Source organism: Corapipo altera, unplaced genomic scaffold (assembly GCF_003945725.1).
Source record: "Corapipo altera isolate COAL_440 unplaced genomic scaffold, ASM394572v1 0, whole genome shotgun sequence".
NCBI lineage: Eukaryota > Metazoa > Chordata > Aves > Passeriformes > Pipridae > Corapipo > Corapipo altera.
The window spans coordinates 89,229,210-89,243,148 of NW_020884872.1; the positions used below are offsets into that span (position 1 = coordinate 89,229,210).

The 13,939-nt window shown below is 39.8% G+C and overlaps 1 protein-coding gene across 1 annotated transcript in view; it reads left to right on the forward strand.

Annotated features, from left to right (window-relative positions):
- TULP3 (tubby like protein 3) overlaps positions 1 to 12,895 on the forward strand; it is a 35,179-nt gene extending 22,284 nt beyond the window's left edge. The window contains exons 5-11 of the mRNA XM_027633980.1: positions 2,588 to 2,718; positions 4,482 to 4,679; positions 5,180 to 5,292; positions 5,688 to 5,802; positions 7,700 to 7,798; positions 9,895 to 10,066; positions 10,732 to 12,895. Of these exons, the coding sequence (XP_027489781.1) occupies positions 2,588 to 2,718; positions 4,482 to 4,679; positions 5,180 to 5,292; positions 5,688 to 5,802; positions 7,700 to 7,798; positions 9,895 to 10,066; positions 10,732 to 10,865 (962 nt within the window). The 3' untranslated portion in view covers positions 10,866 to 12,895. The remainder of the gene's footprint in view (positions 1 to 2,587; positions 2,719 to 4,481; positions 4,680 to 5,179; positions 5,293 to 5,687; positions 5,803 to 7,699; positions 7,799 to 9,894; positions 10,067 to 10,731) is intronic.
- The last annotated feature ends 1,044 nt before the right edge of the window (positions 12,896 to 13,939 follow it).

Here is a 13,939-nt window from a genome sequence, read left to right on the forward strand (position 1 = left end):
GGTGCTATTATCCTTAAAACCCCAGAGGAAACAGCTTAGGCTAGAACAGTAGTGCATCCTTGAGGACATATTCCGGATGAAAATCACAGGTGCTGAATTTGCCGTATCATAAACCCAATGCACAAACTCAAAGGTACTTATCGCAATGAGAGTACTAGTATCTGAACTGAAACACATTGACAGGTGGGACAGATACCTTGGCATGGTTATATACCAGAGGAAAGCAACAACCCCTAACATCATGGTGCCTACAGGTTCAAAACGCGTGTCAATCACCAAGGGGTTCAAAATACGCGTAACTCACACAAAGGGTAGTTATTCTTTTTCCACCTTTCCTCTTTCCAGGCCCCGTGTTGGGCGTGAAAAATGTCTCAGTATGAAGAGACTGGAATGTTTGCTAAAGAGAATGAGTTATGAGATAGACCAAACTTCTCTCTCTCAGCAATTGTAAATTCAAAATTAAGGGACTTTAATCGAGGAAGTGTGGAAAAAACAGAAGAAATAACAACCCTTTATTAAAAGATATATGTACGTTGGCAAAACCAGTAACAGAACACAGAAAAAACTAGGCAGTAGTCCTGTACCCAAAAGTCCCCTTCAAACTAAAGGAAAAAAACCCAACAACAACAAAACCCCCTGAATGAATACTTCTCTGTCCTTTAGCACAGTCCTGATCGTGGCCGGCAGGGGGCGCTGTTGGCTCTGGAGGTGCAGTCCCTGCAGTGCTCTGTGGTGGCCGGCAGGGGGCGCTGTTGGGCTCTGTCCCACACGAGGAGGGGGCGGTTGTTCTGGGCTGAGGGTGTTCCGAGGCTCTCCCCTTCTCTCCCAGCAAGCGCAGACCTCTCCGATGAAAAACCCAGTAGGTCCCGGCTGGAGTCGCGAGGCAGTGGCGGGGCAAGGCCAGTGGTCAGGCCTCACCAGGACGAAAGAACCAGAAAGACTGGCTCCCAGGCTTTTCCTCCAGAAATGCCTGGACGCAGTCCCTGTCTCCGTCCCGGCGAGAGAACTTAGCCGTCTGACCTCTCCTCCCTAAGAGCGGCCAACTACCCCCAAAATCTCAAACTCCAGCCTTTGAATGGGCCATTAGCTAGGAATGCAACTCTGCTGGCTATCCCTTTTGTAAAGCTCATAACCTCCCCTTCCCCCTTCCCATTCCAAACTTTGTTTTTCTTACAGCGAAGCAGGGAAAGAAAAATTCACCTCTCAGGTTTATAATCTATAACGTAGTTATATCCCATTAAGTAATTTCCTAGTGGAGTGTCAAGCTCTGTCTGCCGAGTATCTTAAGTTGCTGCCAGTACTACAGGAAGCCTTTTTTTGTTGTATGCAGCCTAACCACTTTGCAGCAAAACATTGGCTAGCATTTAATACAGTACCCAGCTTGTTTTTGTTTTGCAGAGCTTGTCTCCCAGAATGTTTCCAATACACTTTATGTATTGAGATACTACCGTATATAGTACTCCCATCCAGTTGTCAGATGCCACAGCTGCTTACCTATGGATAACAACATTACACAAGAGTTAGGAAAGGAAGCAGAAGAGAATATCCAGTAACTTCAAGGGAAACTAGTGGAGGTAGAATATAAACAGTGAATTTTGAAATTGGCTGGAGTACTAGGGTTAACGCCTTTCCTCTTCCCAAACGTCCTTTGGGAAGTTTACTGACAGGTTGTTAAGACTAGATTTTTCTGTTTTATCTGAGACTTCCAGCAGTGCTCCTTCTATGCAGTGCCATGTTGAAGCACTGTTATAACATCGTCTCTCAGAAAATAAGTCAGCTTAGCAGACCGAATGTGTTCATTTTCTGTGATGCTTTATGTGCTTTTCCATTCTACAGCCAAATTAAATAATGGAATAAAAGAACAAAATGGTGCAGTTCCAAGTGGAAGGAAACACCAGTGATATGTACAGAAGCTCTTTATAAATGCTGTAATAAATCCAGAGTTATTTTAGTTATATACCTACAGTCAACTCTATGTAACTGTGCTTAGGTTAAGATTTCATTAATAAGTCCTGGAACTACTTAGTTTGTGCTTCTATTTTAAAAATCAATTTGTTAATATTGTTCATGAGACCTGAGTTATATTGGTACTGATGTAAGAACAAGAGGAGCTGTTACTGAAAAATTAATATACTCCATTTCATTGTATATAAGACTAAGGGGAAATAATAGAGGATGTAAACTGTACAGAGTCTAATTTACAGGATAGGTGTCAGCATACTGATCTGGATTTACTTTTTTTTTTATTGTTCTTAAGACATGGAGGACTCCTTTGCATGAAAATAGGCAAAATCAATTTAATGACAACATGTACTAAAGCAATATGTTACATCATGTAATATCATGTGAAATATGTATTATTAAAGGCCTGACAGCTGCTCAATCATCTTCACAGTGACAGCTGCAAAATGTCACTATGGATTTGAATTACAAGGCTCAGGAAGCAATATAGCACATGAAGAAAATCAACAGTTGAAACAACAGAAATTAATTAAAAGAGTGAATAGCTATTCAAGAGTCATATATGAATTAGTGGTGCCATGAACCTTCTTTCAGAGATTACATGCTTGATCTTGTATTTTGACAGGAATTTCAGACAGTCTGAATTTTGATGAGGAGGACACAGAAGAGGAAGAAGCTAGTAAAAAACCAGCATCTCATTCACCACACCCTGAATCTGAGAGGCCTAGTTCTGCATCCAGTGAGAAATCTTTCACAGTACGTGTCTTGAAATCCATTTCTAATAAGCGCTGGGCACATGCTTGGTTTTAGTACTAACCCCTTGATCAATGGGTTAAAATACAGTAGTTGCAGCTATGGTAACCAGCATATTAATCCCTGAAAGCAGAGGAAGGTAGTGATTGTTAGGCTATCTGACTGAAGGGCTGTTGAGTTAAACACAAAGACCTAGCAGTGATCAAAGGAACAATAGTGGGTGGAGAATCCCAAATTCTTCTCTAATCAGTGAAGATGGGAACACAGTGAATCAGCACTATGACCCTCAAAGGAGACAGATTGGGCCATTGTCTCTGGTGCAAAATCCACCAAAATGACTCAGAGAAGCTCTAAAATGCCACGCAAACTTAAAAGGGATCATTTTCTGAAGGATGGTAGCATTTATTGTTGGATGCAAGGGGGAACAGAATTTTGGGATTGAACAGAGTGGTAGGACTGGACAAACTTTTTAAGGAGTGTTTAGGGAAAGGAACTTAAGAGGGAAAAGAGAGGTGTCGAGGTGGATCAGGGAGTAATAAGCATGGGAAAACAGGGATTAAAGGGTGTAAAAGGCATCAGATGCATGTAAACAGCTGCAAGACAATGTGCTTGTCTGCCCAAGTCTTGTGCCTGATTATGACAGTGTGTCCCACTATCTTCTAAGATTCCATTTCTAACTATTTCTTGTGTGTGTGTGTGTGAGGTATATATACATACGTATGTTGACAAATTATATGCTGTACTAACCAGTGAGTTGGAAGAGACCAGTGTGAGGAAGGTCCAGGGTCTGAGCTAACTCAGACCAGATAAAGGTTTGGGCATGAATGCTGGACACCCTTGAAAGTCCATGGTACTATTGGAAAGACCTCTTTGAGTATATTTACGAGGTGACTATGTATTTGCTGTGTTACACTAGTGGGGGAGTAGTACAAGTGTTTAGGGTGTCAGATAATTGGGAGACTGGGCTGTGGGTGCAAACCGCTGGAAATACGGGGGGTGGGTGCTGGAGGTGGGAGAGGGTGAGAACCACTAGTGAATTTCAAGTCCATGTGCATGTGTCTGTGCTTATCGACTCAGGCTTCCTTCTGGCTGTAGCTAGAAACAGGGATAAAGGTGCAACTTCATCTCCAAGGCCCAGTAAAGGAGGAATCTCTTGGGTGCTACAATTCACAAGATCCAGCTACCTAAAGAAAAAATTACTTTAATGACCTGTACCAGATTTTCATTAGAATTTCAATTCCTTTGGTGATCATAGCTTGCATCCTCACTGTACACATTGTTCTAAGGCTCTTCCAACATTTAGTTGATATGGTTCCACCAGCAGCTTACTCCATTTCTACTACTGTTCTGAACCAACATAATCTCCGTGCTCATTTTAGTCACAGAAATTCCAGCCTGTCTTACTGCAGCATCCATCAGTCCAGCTTTTATCGTACTGCGTTATTTTCCAGAGTCTGAAGTTCTAAAAGCAGAGAGGCTCTTTGCTTAGAATATTTACAGCATCTCACCCTGTCCTCCCCTTCCTAGAAATTCACTTATGTCTGGTTAACAGGTACTTTTCTCCATTCCCCTTGGAGGGTTAGTCTTTTCTCAGAGTAAAAGTCTTCAGCCATTTTCTTCAGAGAAACACAGGTAGTAGCTTAACCTTCCTTTCCCCGTATCTTCTGGGTATGATAACTTGTATTTCAACAAACTTTTATTTTCTTGGGGAATACCAGAGTCTCTAGTCGGATATTAATTTGCTAATATGATGCTTCTTCCCACAGGAAACAGGTGCTTCCTGCAGTCCCTCCCCTCAGGCAGATGCGCAGCTGGGAGAAGTAGAGAACTTGGAGGATTTTGCATTACGTCCTGCACCCCGTGGTATTAGTGTCAAGTGTCGAATCACTAGAGATAAGAAGGGAATGGACCGGGGCCTCTTCCCTACTTACTACATGCATCTGGAAAGGGATGACAACAGAAAGGTACTGGAAACAGTACACATTCTTGGCTGTTATACTCCTACCACATAATATTTTTGGTGCAAGGGAGAGCTTCTGGTAAGAAACCAGTAGCTGAGGAAAGCCATCGTGTAGTTGAGGACAGCTTATATTTGGCCAGGGCACTAAGAGGGAATTAGCAGGTTTAAAGGCCATAATACAATGAAAAACGAAATTTAAAAAGTATAAAAATGTTAAATGTTAAAAAGGGAGCAAGAAGACTGAGCTGCTCCAGAAGAAAAGGAGGGAAGACTAGAAAGGACAGTTCTGTTAAATTGAGACTGCTGAGTGAGCTGATTGGAGGAATAGGATTTCAGGGTGTGCACTTTGGAAGAGATCAAAATTGTGGAGACAGTAATATTGGCATGGAACAAAAAGGGGAATGGATATGGAAAATGGAGAGAGAACAGTTTGGATAGCAATGCCTAGCAATGCCTGTGCATTCTTACAAAGCACCAGTCTTGATCAAAATTTTGTATTTCCAGACATTCCTTCTTGCAGGGAGAAAAAGAAAGAAGAGCAAAACATCGAATTACCTCATATCAGTTGACCCAACTGATTTATCCCGGAAAGGGGAAAGTTTCATTGGAAAACTCAGGTGAGGATCACTGATGAAAACTATGGACAGGTGAGATAGGATTTTCACTTTATTTGTGGTGTGGTTTTGGCTGGCAGTCTGGTATCGATTCAGAGGGAATGAGCTCACATCGTTCTGCTGAATGTAATCTGTATTCACTTGGGTTAGCAGCCTTCTTCAGCATTACCATTCACTGTGGCAATTCAGAGAAGAAATTCTGTCTAGATGCTTTTCCAGGATAGGTTACAGGCTTAGTTCACTGTGGGCACGGCATGGAAGCTCCTTACTGAGCTGGCAATAGGAAGATTCAGATGGCAGGAGATACATGTTTTCACTGTGCTGTACCAATACCTTCAGAAGAGGACAAAACTTTCCACTGATGCCTCTTTCTCTGTTTTTCCATAACCTGACATTAGGTCAAACCTCATGGGAACTAAATTTACAGTCTATGACCATGGAGTTAACCCAATCAAGGCACAAAGTCTAGTGGAAAAGGCTCATACAAGACAGGAACTTGCAGCTATTTGTTACGTAAGTACTGCCTTTCTCTTTTTTCCCCTTTCTTCTTTGTGCCTGGTTACCGAGGAAATGGGACTTAAAAATTGTGCTTCTGTCAGCCTCCCCCACTTAACTTTGGAAGCAAGTGACCAATTTCAACCAGATACAACAAAGGGCAGAGGCCTCAAAGATAAGTTCTTGAGAGTTTAATGAAAAAAAAAAAAAATCAGTGCCAGAAATCTGGGAGGGAGAAAGACCCAAACTAACATCCTGATGACCTTCTTACCTGGCCTGTTGTTCAGTGTGTGGCCAGTCAGTGTACCATTTACATGGAGCCAGCCACAGCATGAACTGCCCCTTGCCCAGCTGGTGTCTGGTGGACACTGAGAAGGAACTGGGAGTATCCTGTGAAGTAGAATTATTTTTTGAAGAATCAAAGGCTTTTGAGGATAGGAGAGAGCTGGTATTACTTCTGTAGCAGCTTGTTGTTGATACGGATGTGGTTCTAGGGAAATCATAGTTTGTTAGCTCTGTCTTAGAGATATTGTCTTTGCAATTTGTGAATCACCTCAGGCAAGGCTTCAGAGTGAGGAGACACTCGAGGACACTCTAGAATTATGTGAGGGTTCTCATTTTACATTGTTTCATGTTCCAGTCCTACAGTTTGAGTAAAATTTGAGGTTCTCTACAAAATGATGGCTGCCAAGTGGAAGGATTTTTACTTTTCTCACTGGTATGGCAGCAGAAATTTAAAGATGCATTAGCCTACTGGAGCATTATCTTGATTTTTGTTTTTGCTGTTGATCTCAATGGCACTCGGGGGGAAAAGAATTGATGTGATAATTGCAGTATTGTTCAGTTTACGGAAATATTACTGGATATTTTCTTTGTATACAGTATTCTTCAATTCCCTACCTAGTTGAATGCAGCAAGGTGTTAAAATGAGCACAGCAGTTAACATTAAGTCAACTTTTCAAAATTTTGAACTTATCTGCAAGAAGTTTGTGAAGTTTATATATGAATCGAATCAGTACCCTCATTCTTATATGTGCCCTTAGATTTTCTGAAGTGAAATAATAGAGGGTACAATCCAGAGACCTTTGTCTGTGTCTGCAAAATGCACTAACATGTTAGAAGAAGCTGTATCACTTCTATCAATCAGTTTGGTACTTCTGAAAGACTCTGGCTTTTTAATTGGTCTTTGGGAATTTTAAAGGTTAGCACTGATATTGTTACTGAACACTTTAAATGGACCATTGGGTTTTGACTGACATTATTAAGTGTAGGATTTGAGAATACCAGGTCTTTTTTTCTTTGCTTTTTGTACTTGGAGCAGTCTCCTGCAGTACTCTGGAAAAATCTGCTTGACTTGAAGTTTGGATAGATGCTGAATAGTTCCATTTCTGGGTCTGTTCTTAATCATTTACAAAACAGCATGATTTAAGAGAAAATTGTAGGCATTCTCTTGAACACAAATAACAGCACAGAAGAAGAATGTTTGTTTATTGTTCAGGAACATTTTAGACTAACTGGTAATATAGAGATAACATAAACTCAGGTCAAAGATATTTGCCTTTTATCATACTTACGGCTTATTAACTAGCAAGATTTCAGCACATTATTGCCTCACATGCAAAAACTTATGCCTGGAAATTGCACTTGTCTGATTTTGTTATAAATGTTTCAGTGGGATAACAGATTGCTCTAAATTAGTTAATACCATATATGTCTTATAATGGTGTTCTCTAAATGGGAGAGAAAGCAGTTCTCAGTGATTAAACACAGTTGGAGTTATTTAACTGCTACTACAGTTGTAGCCAGCAAAACACTAAGAACTAGTAAAAATGTGGACACAAGTTCAGTTTTGCTGTCTTTACTTCTTTGAGATGTATATCATTTACTGAAAATAATGTCTTTCCTTGTCTTTCAGGAAACCAACATCTTAGGATTCAAGGGTCCCAGAAAAATGTCTGTGATCATTCCAGGAATGAATATGAATCATAAGCGAATTCCAATCCGTCCACGAAATGTGAGTTATGGAGTTTGGTCATGTTTCAGGTTGGAGGAAGAGGTTAAAACTTCCCTGTAGAGGTTGTGAGTGTTACTAATAATCAGGGTTTAGAGCAAGGTTCTTAGTAGCCTGGGGTTTAGTAAGTCTCATGGAGAGTAAATACAATGTAGCCTAAATGTGTTGATTAATTCGTTCTTGCCTTTTACCTAATCTGGATCCTTCTGAATAGTGTTTGTATCCTTACGTGTCCTTTGGTCAGCCTAAATATTATTTACTTATCTCTATGTTGTTGCTCTGGCACTTACAAGCCGTCCTCATGGTGGGACCCTGTTATGCTGAGAGTTGGATGAACACAGGGCACACTTGCTTCTCCCAGGAGCTCACATTCTCGGCCAGGATATGAATTGCAAGTGATAGGTAACAGGTAGATACTGGTGTAATAGCAAGAGAGTAAATATGTTTTTGATCAGAATGCTGTCAGCTTCTTTGTAGGAGTCACAGAAAAGGAGGATTCTTTAAGAAGAAAGAAGGATGAGAAAGATGAAGTTTTGTCATGACTATTTAGTGGGTATTTCTCATACATGTGCTGGACAATATAGCTAAAAGCTTACAGCACTGTATCTGAAGATATATTAAGGTGTATGATAAAAAACATTTGGTTCCCTTAATGTGGGTTTTATGCTTGATGTGATAGAAGAACAAAAGGCAGAAAGAACAGATGCTAAGACATGGCCAATATTTTAGGCTAGAAAATGGGGTTTGTAGCCATGTTGTGATTAGATATGAGTAGGAGAAGAATGAATTTCTTGATATCAGAATAAAAAAATCTTCAAGAATGGAAATTCAGACTCATGAGAGCCTGGAAAAGAGATTTAATTTTGCAAATGGGCAGGAAAACTGTGTCTGTTTGTGGACATTTATTCATTGTCTTTCAGTTGGTATTGTCATCTCCCCCATCAGTACAGTAATGATTCCATCGCCCTGCCTTCATTTTTCTCCCCTGTTTTCCCAATTGTTTTGCTATCAGACAAGCATACTGACAGTGGACAAGACTGAAACACAAAGCTGTTCTGGAAAGCTGGCAAAGCTTTCAGTGTAGAGGTTTGACTCTGTTTTTATCGTTCCTTTTCTGTAATGTAATGCCTCTAAGAAATACTGCCCCCACTTCAAAGGAAGAAAAATTGTGCCTAAACGCACTGTGTTGGTGCCAGTACTCAGTCATTTTTGCATCTTAAAACAGTAAATAAAGATAAATTCAAAGATATAAAGTAACTAAACCAAACAGTAAGTTTCATTTAGATTATCCTCAAAAATCCATTATTGAATCTGTACACAATACTAGCCCTATCAGTCAGACCTAAGCAACAGGTTGTTTTCTGAGCATTTTTTCCTGTTAGTAATTTCAGCTTGGATTTTTTTCTCTTAGTATATATTATTTCAGTTCAGATTTTATTTGTTGCAGAACTTCGAAAATTATACGTCATGTTTCACTACAACTTCAACCTCTTTGTAATTAATTGTTTGTCAAATTTAATGGACTGGTTTACTTCCTTTTTGTATCTTCTTTGTTTTGTTTATCTCTCTTTCATATTGTGCATCACTTGTTAGATCCAATAGGATGAGATTTAACCTTACAGCCTGCTGCAGCCTTCGGACTTGGTACTGAATCACCTCAGGGCCTGGCACTATGCAGTTAGTTGTAGATTATTTTATTTTAAAGTTCAGAATGTTAGAAATGTAAGCTGGATGCAACAGGATCAGAGAAAGCTTATGAGACTCAGAAGGGATTCCTGTCAGCAGGATGGCAGTCATCTGTGACCTGTGAATTGCTCCCTTTCCTGTACACACACATTTCCTTCTCTCTCATTCTTTTTACTTTTTTGGAATGGAAATACGGTGATAGCCTATTGAGTGGAAAAAATGCTTGGACTGGGAATCTGTGAAAGTATCTTCCTGGTTCTTACAGGAAATTTTCAGTAGGACTGAGTTTAAGTGCTGTCATTGTGTTTCATTAAACAGGGAATGGCCTTCAAGTGACAGTGCATACACGAGAGGCAATACTCAAAAGCGGAGCAATTCCGAATCTGATAAATATATTTCTTTCTTCTGAACAGGAACATGAGGGTCTGCTGTCAAAATGGCAAAACAAAAATTTGGAGAACCTCATTGAGTTGCACAACAAGGCTCCAGTCTGGAATGATGATACTCAGTCCTATGTTTTGAACTTCCATGGGAGAGTCACTCAGGCCTCAGTGAAGAACTTTCAGATTGTCCATGACAATGACCGTAAGAATCTGATGGAGAGTGTGTGGGACTTACTTGAACAGGGAGAACCCAATTCATTTCATGAGGGTTGGGAGGAATAGGACACGCTTCCTGGAGAAGGGAAACTGGGTGAAGGAATTTAGCTCAGGATTACTGGGGACTTGCAAGCTGTTGAGAAAATTATGTAAGGCCTCCTTCTTTCTGGGGTGGGTGCAGACACTGCTCTCCATTGCTGCAGCAAAGGAGGGTGCGAATGCAAACTTCCTGAAGAGAAGGAAAAGGATTAATACAGCACTTTCAGCCTAGCAAAAGAGTGGTTTGAGCTTTGGATCTGAGAAGAAAAGTAATCTCTAGAACAGCACACTAACTCTAAAGAACAGATTTCAAGGCCACTCTGGTGGGAAAGGATGGAAACACCAACCAAATATATTTGGGACTGCCAGACGAGTGGGTTTTTGTTTGTGGTTGGGTTTTTTGATTTGTGGTGGTCTTTTGGGTTGGTTGTGTTTGGTTGGGTTTTGGGGGTTTTTTTTGTTTGTTTGTGGTTTTGTTTGTTTTTTTGTTTTGTTTTGTTTGTTTTTTATTTTATTTTGGTTTTGGAGTTTTTTGTTTATTTGATTTTTGTTTTTTTTTCTTTTCACTTCACTGTGAAGTTGTTCATCTCTGAATCTTTCTTTTCTCCCCAGCTGACTACATTGTGATGCAGTTTGGTCGTGTAGCAGAAGATGTGTTCACTCTGGACTATAATTATCCCCTCTGTGCTCTTCAGGCCTTTGCTATTGGGCTCTCCAGCTTTGACAGTAAACTGGTCTGTGAATGAGACAACAGACTTGAAACATGGAACTCACTCGCATGCTTGCATCTTGTAGGAGTTCCAGGTGTAGTAATGAAGAGCATATTGGAGGGGAAATGGAGGACAGACTTCTACAGGCTTATTAGAAAGCACATTCCAGCCCTCAGAGCATTGCGAGTGTTGGCAGTAGACCATCCTGGGAGCAGTCTCTGTATGTACTGTGGAAGAACAAGAAATATAGGTGATGGTTTTGTCATTGGTGTTGATTCTGCTTTCAGAATCTTTATTTACAGATGCTGCATGACAGTGAGTTAAGCCTACTAATTGGAACTCCTTGCATCTAGGATAGAAAAATAATGACTAAGTGTTCCTATCCCTTGAAACTTCCTTAAAACCTGGAAGATGATGCTACTCATGAGTTTCTGATCAGATGAATTCAGAAAAAATGAAACAGCTGGAATAAGACATTGGCTCTAATATAACACTTTTACTCTGTGAGATGATTCTCTGTTAAGGCTGATAATCCATTTCCCTTTCAGTATTCTAATTGCTCTCTATCCCTTGACCTTTTTACCAAATAAAGAACAATCAAATCTCAAACACTGCCTTTTCAGATGGTGATATTGTATTCATTGCTGCTTCTGTTAAAGAGACTGAATAGATGATAGAATCTGACTGAATTTGACAGAAGGTAGTACTGTAACAATATACAGTACTGTTCCTGAAAAGCAGTGTTGTGATTGAATTGTCTGTTGTTCATAAAATTTGTTACGTTTCTAGGAATAGGTTTGTGACCAATTTCATTTTTTTAATATGAGATTATCTCAAGTCATGACATATTAAAGTAGATTTTGTATAAATAATTTTAACCTGACTATAAGAAGGAGTTACCTCATTAAGAGATTACAGGTATTTTCAAAGGCATCAGTAAGTTTAAAGGAATTGTATCATGAGGCTTTGCAATGTGTCCTTCGAGTGTTCTGTTTTTAATACTGGATGTACAATATGGAGTCTGTAGGTCACAGCTTGGAACACCTCTTGATTCATATGGCCTTAACTCATCAGAGTGGATTGCTGCACAGTGTGACATGGAGGCCTCATAGTGTACACACCTGCTGTCTGCTGAAGCAGAGAACAATCTTGCAACAATCCCATCTTGGAACAATGCTATCTTGCCTGTTTCACAACCATTACACAGATTTATAATGGTCCTGGAAAAGACCATCTTTTATTGAGACAAGAATTAGTTGTTCTCCAGCTTTGGGTATTGTCCTTGTCAGCAGACTAACTCTAAGCTGCAAAGAGCAGATACATTGCTTTTGGTCTCTGGAGTCTTTGCAGTGGTGAATATCACTCACTCTTTCAAATTAACAAAATTTCGTGGAGACGTTTTCTGATATTGCCAGAAAAAATAATTATGGTAATCATGTGTAAACTCTGTATTTAACTGTAACTTATGAATTGATGCTGAGAAGTCCATCTCAGGTATCTCTCAGATGACCATTCTGCATTAGCTGGTGAGCCATTGTCTTGAGATGATCTCATCAGAAAAGCAGTCAGTGAAGAGAACTTGAATCCTGATGGATCTCTTCTGTGCCTTTGTGTACTTCCTGCTCATCAGGCTGGGGACCAGACCTGGCAGTGCTTTCCAGTTGTGCTCTTCTGAGGTCTTGGCTGACGGTTCTGCCTTCCTGCTACGCGTCCAGAAAAATGACGTCCATTTGTGTACCTGTCTGATTATTTTTCTGACTGGGAATGTGTGAAGGAAACTGCCTTGTGTTATTTTGGGATGACCTGAAGGTAGAATGCTTATTTCCAATTCAAGATGATTTTCTGTGTCCTCAGAAGGCCACAGTAACATCCCTTTACTCAATTAGGCCTGTCAGAAGTGGCTCTTCAAGCTATTTGTTGACATCAATGATCCTGTCAGGGCCTCTCAGTCAAATTATACAGACAGATGAACAGATTCAGTGCTCTTTATCAGATACTGTTTTACATTAATTGTATTTATAACTTTTATATCTAAATGAAAATAAACTAATTTATATATTGAAAAATCCTTAATTCTAAATGAGTTTTTTGAGGGGTTGGGTTTTTTTTTTTAATTTATTTTATTTTTTGTAGAATTTTGCTGTCACTTCTAGGTTTTCTTTGTTCCTTCTGTATGAGATACTACCTCAATTTCTCCCCATCTTCTTGAATCTCAACTCTCTTCTTACTCTCTCTTTTCCTTTGTAATTCTCAGTTTTCTTTCTTTGTAGTGTTTGGTTTTTTCCCATACTTAGAAGTCTGGGAATAAATGTGAGGTTAGTCTCTCTAATACTTCCCTCCCCTGTTACCGGGTCTTCCCCTAAAGTTCTTGGTTTCCATTTGATTCTCTCTCTAAGCTAGTTCCACTTCTCTGCCCCATGTTTTTAATGTTTTTCCCAGTGTCCAGTGAAAGCATTTGAGATGGTTCTTAATGCATTTTCCTACCTTCCATCTGAACCCATTCAAGTGTTGAAGTACAATAAGATTTTTTCCGAAACAAGAACTGAAGTAATACAAGGGACGGAGGAACGTCAAGTCAAAGCAGTTATTTTTTCCTATTTCTACTGAGATATGTATAAACTTCAGTAAGTGGAGATATGGTGGATCTGATAATCAGAAACTGGCACAGCTCTCAATGTGTAAGTCCTATTATTTCTGCACCTCTGTTTTTCCCATCATTTTGATCTGACCCAAATCAGTCTTAGTTGGGAGAGAAACTAAGCAGGAAATACTACTGGGCATTTGTTCTTAAAGCAGTAATATTAGTTGTATACGTGCAAATGCAACATTCTTGAAATCCCAGAGAGATCTTAAAATAAAGATGGAAGCATATTAAACTGTTCAGTATGAATCCTAAAGGCAGGCCTAGTGGATGGAAACAGATCCTAGGCTGCTATAGGCTCTTTGGTTCAGAAACATAAAAGACAGGGAATGATTTCTTGCTCTTTTAGGGGTGTCTCATTCTCATTGAAGTTCTGCTGAATTTGGTAGCAGTAGGGATAGGGGTTTGTTACTGTTGGCAAAGTTATTATATTATACTTTACTTAGTGTGCTCCTCTACTCGCTGGTAT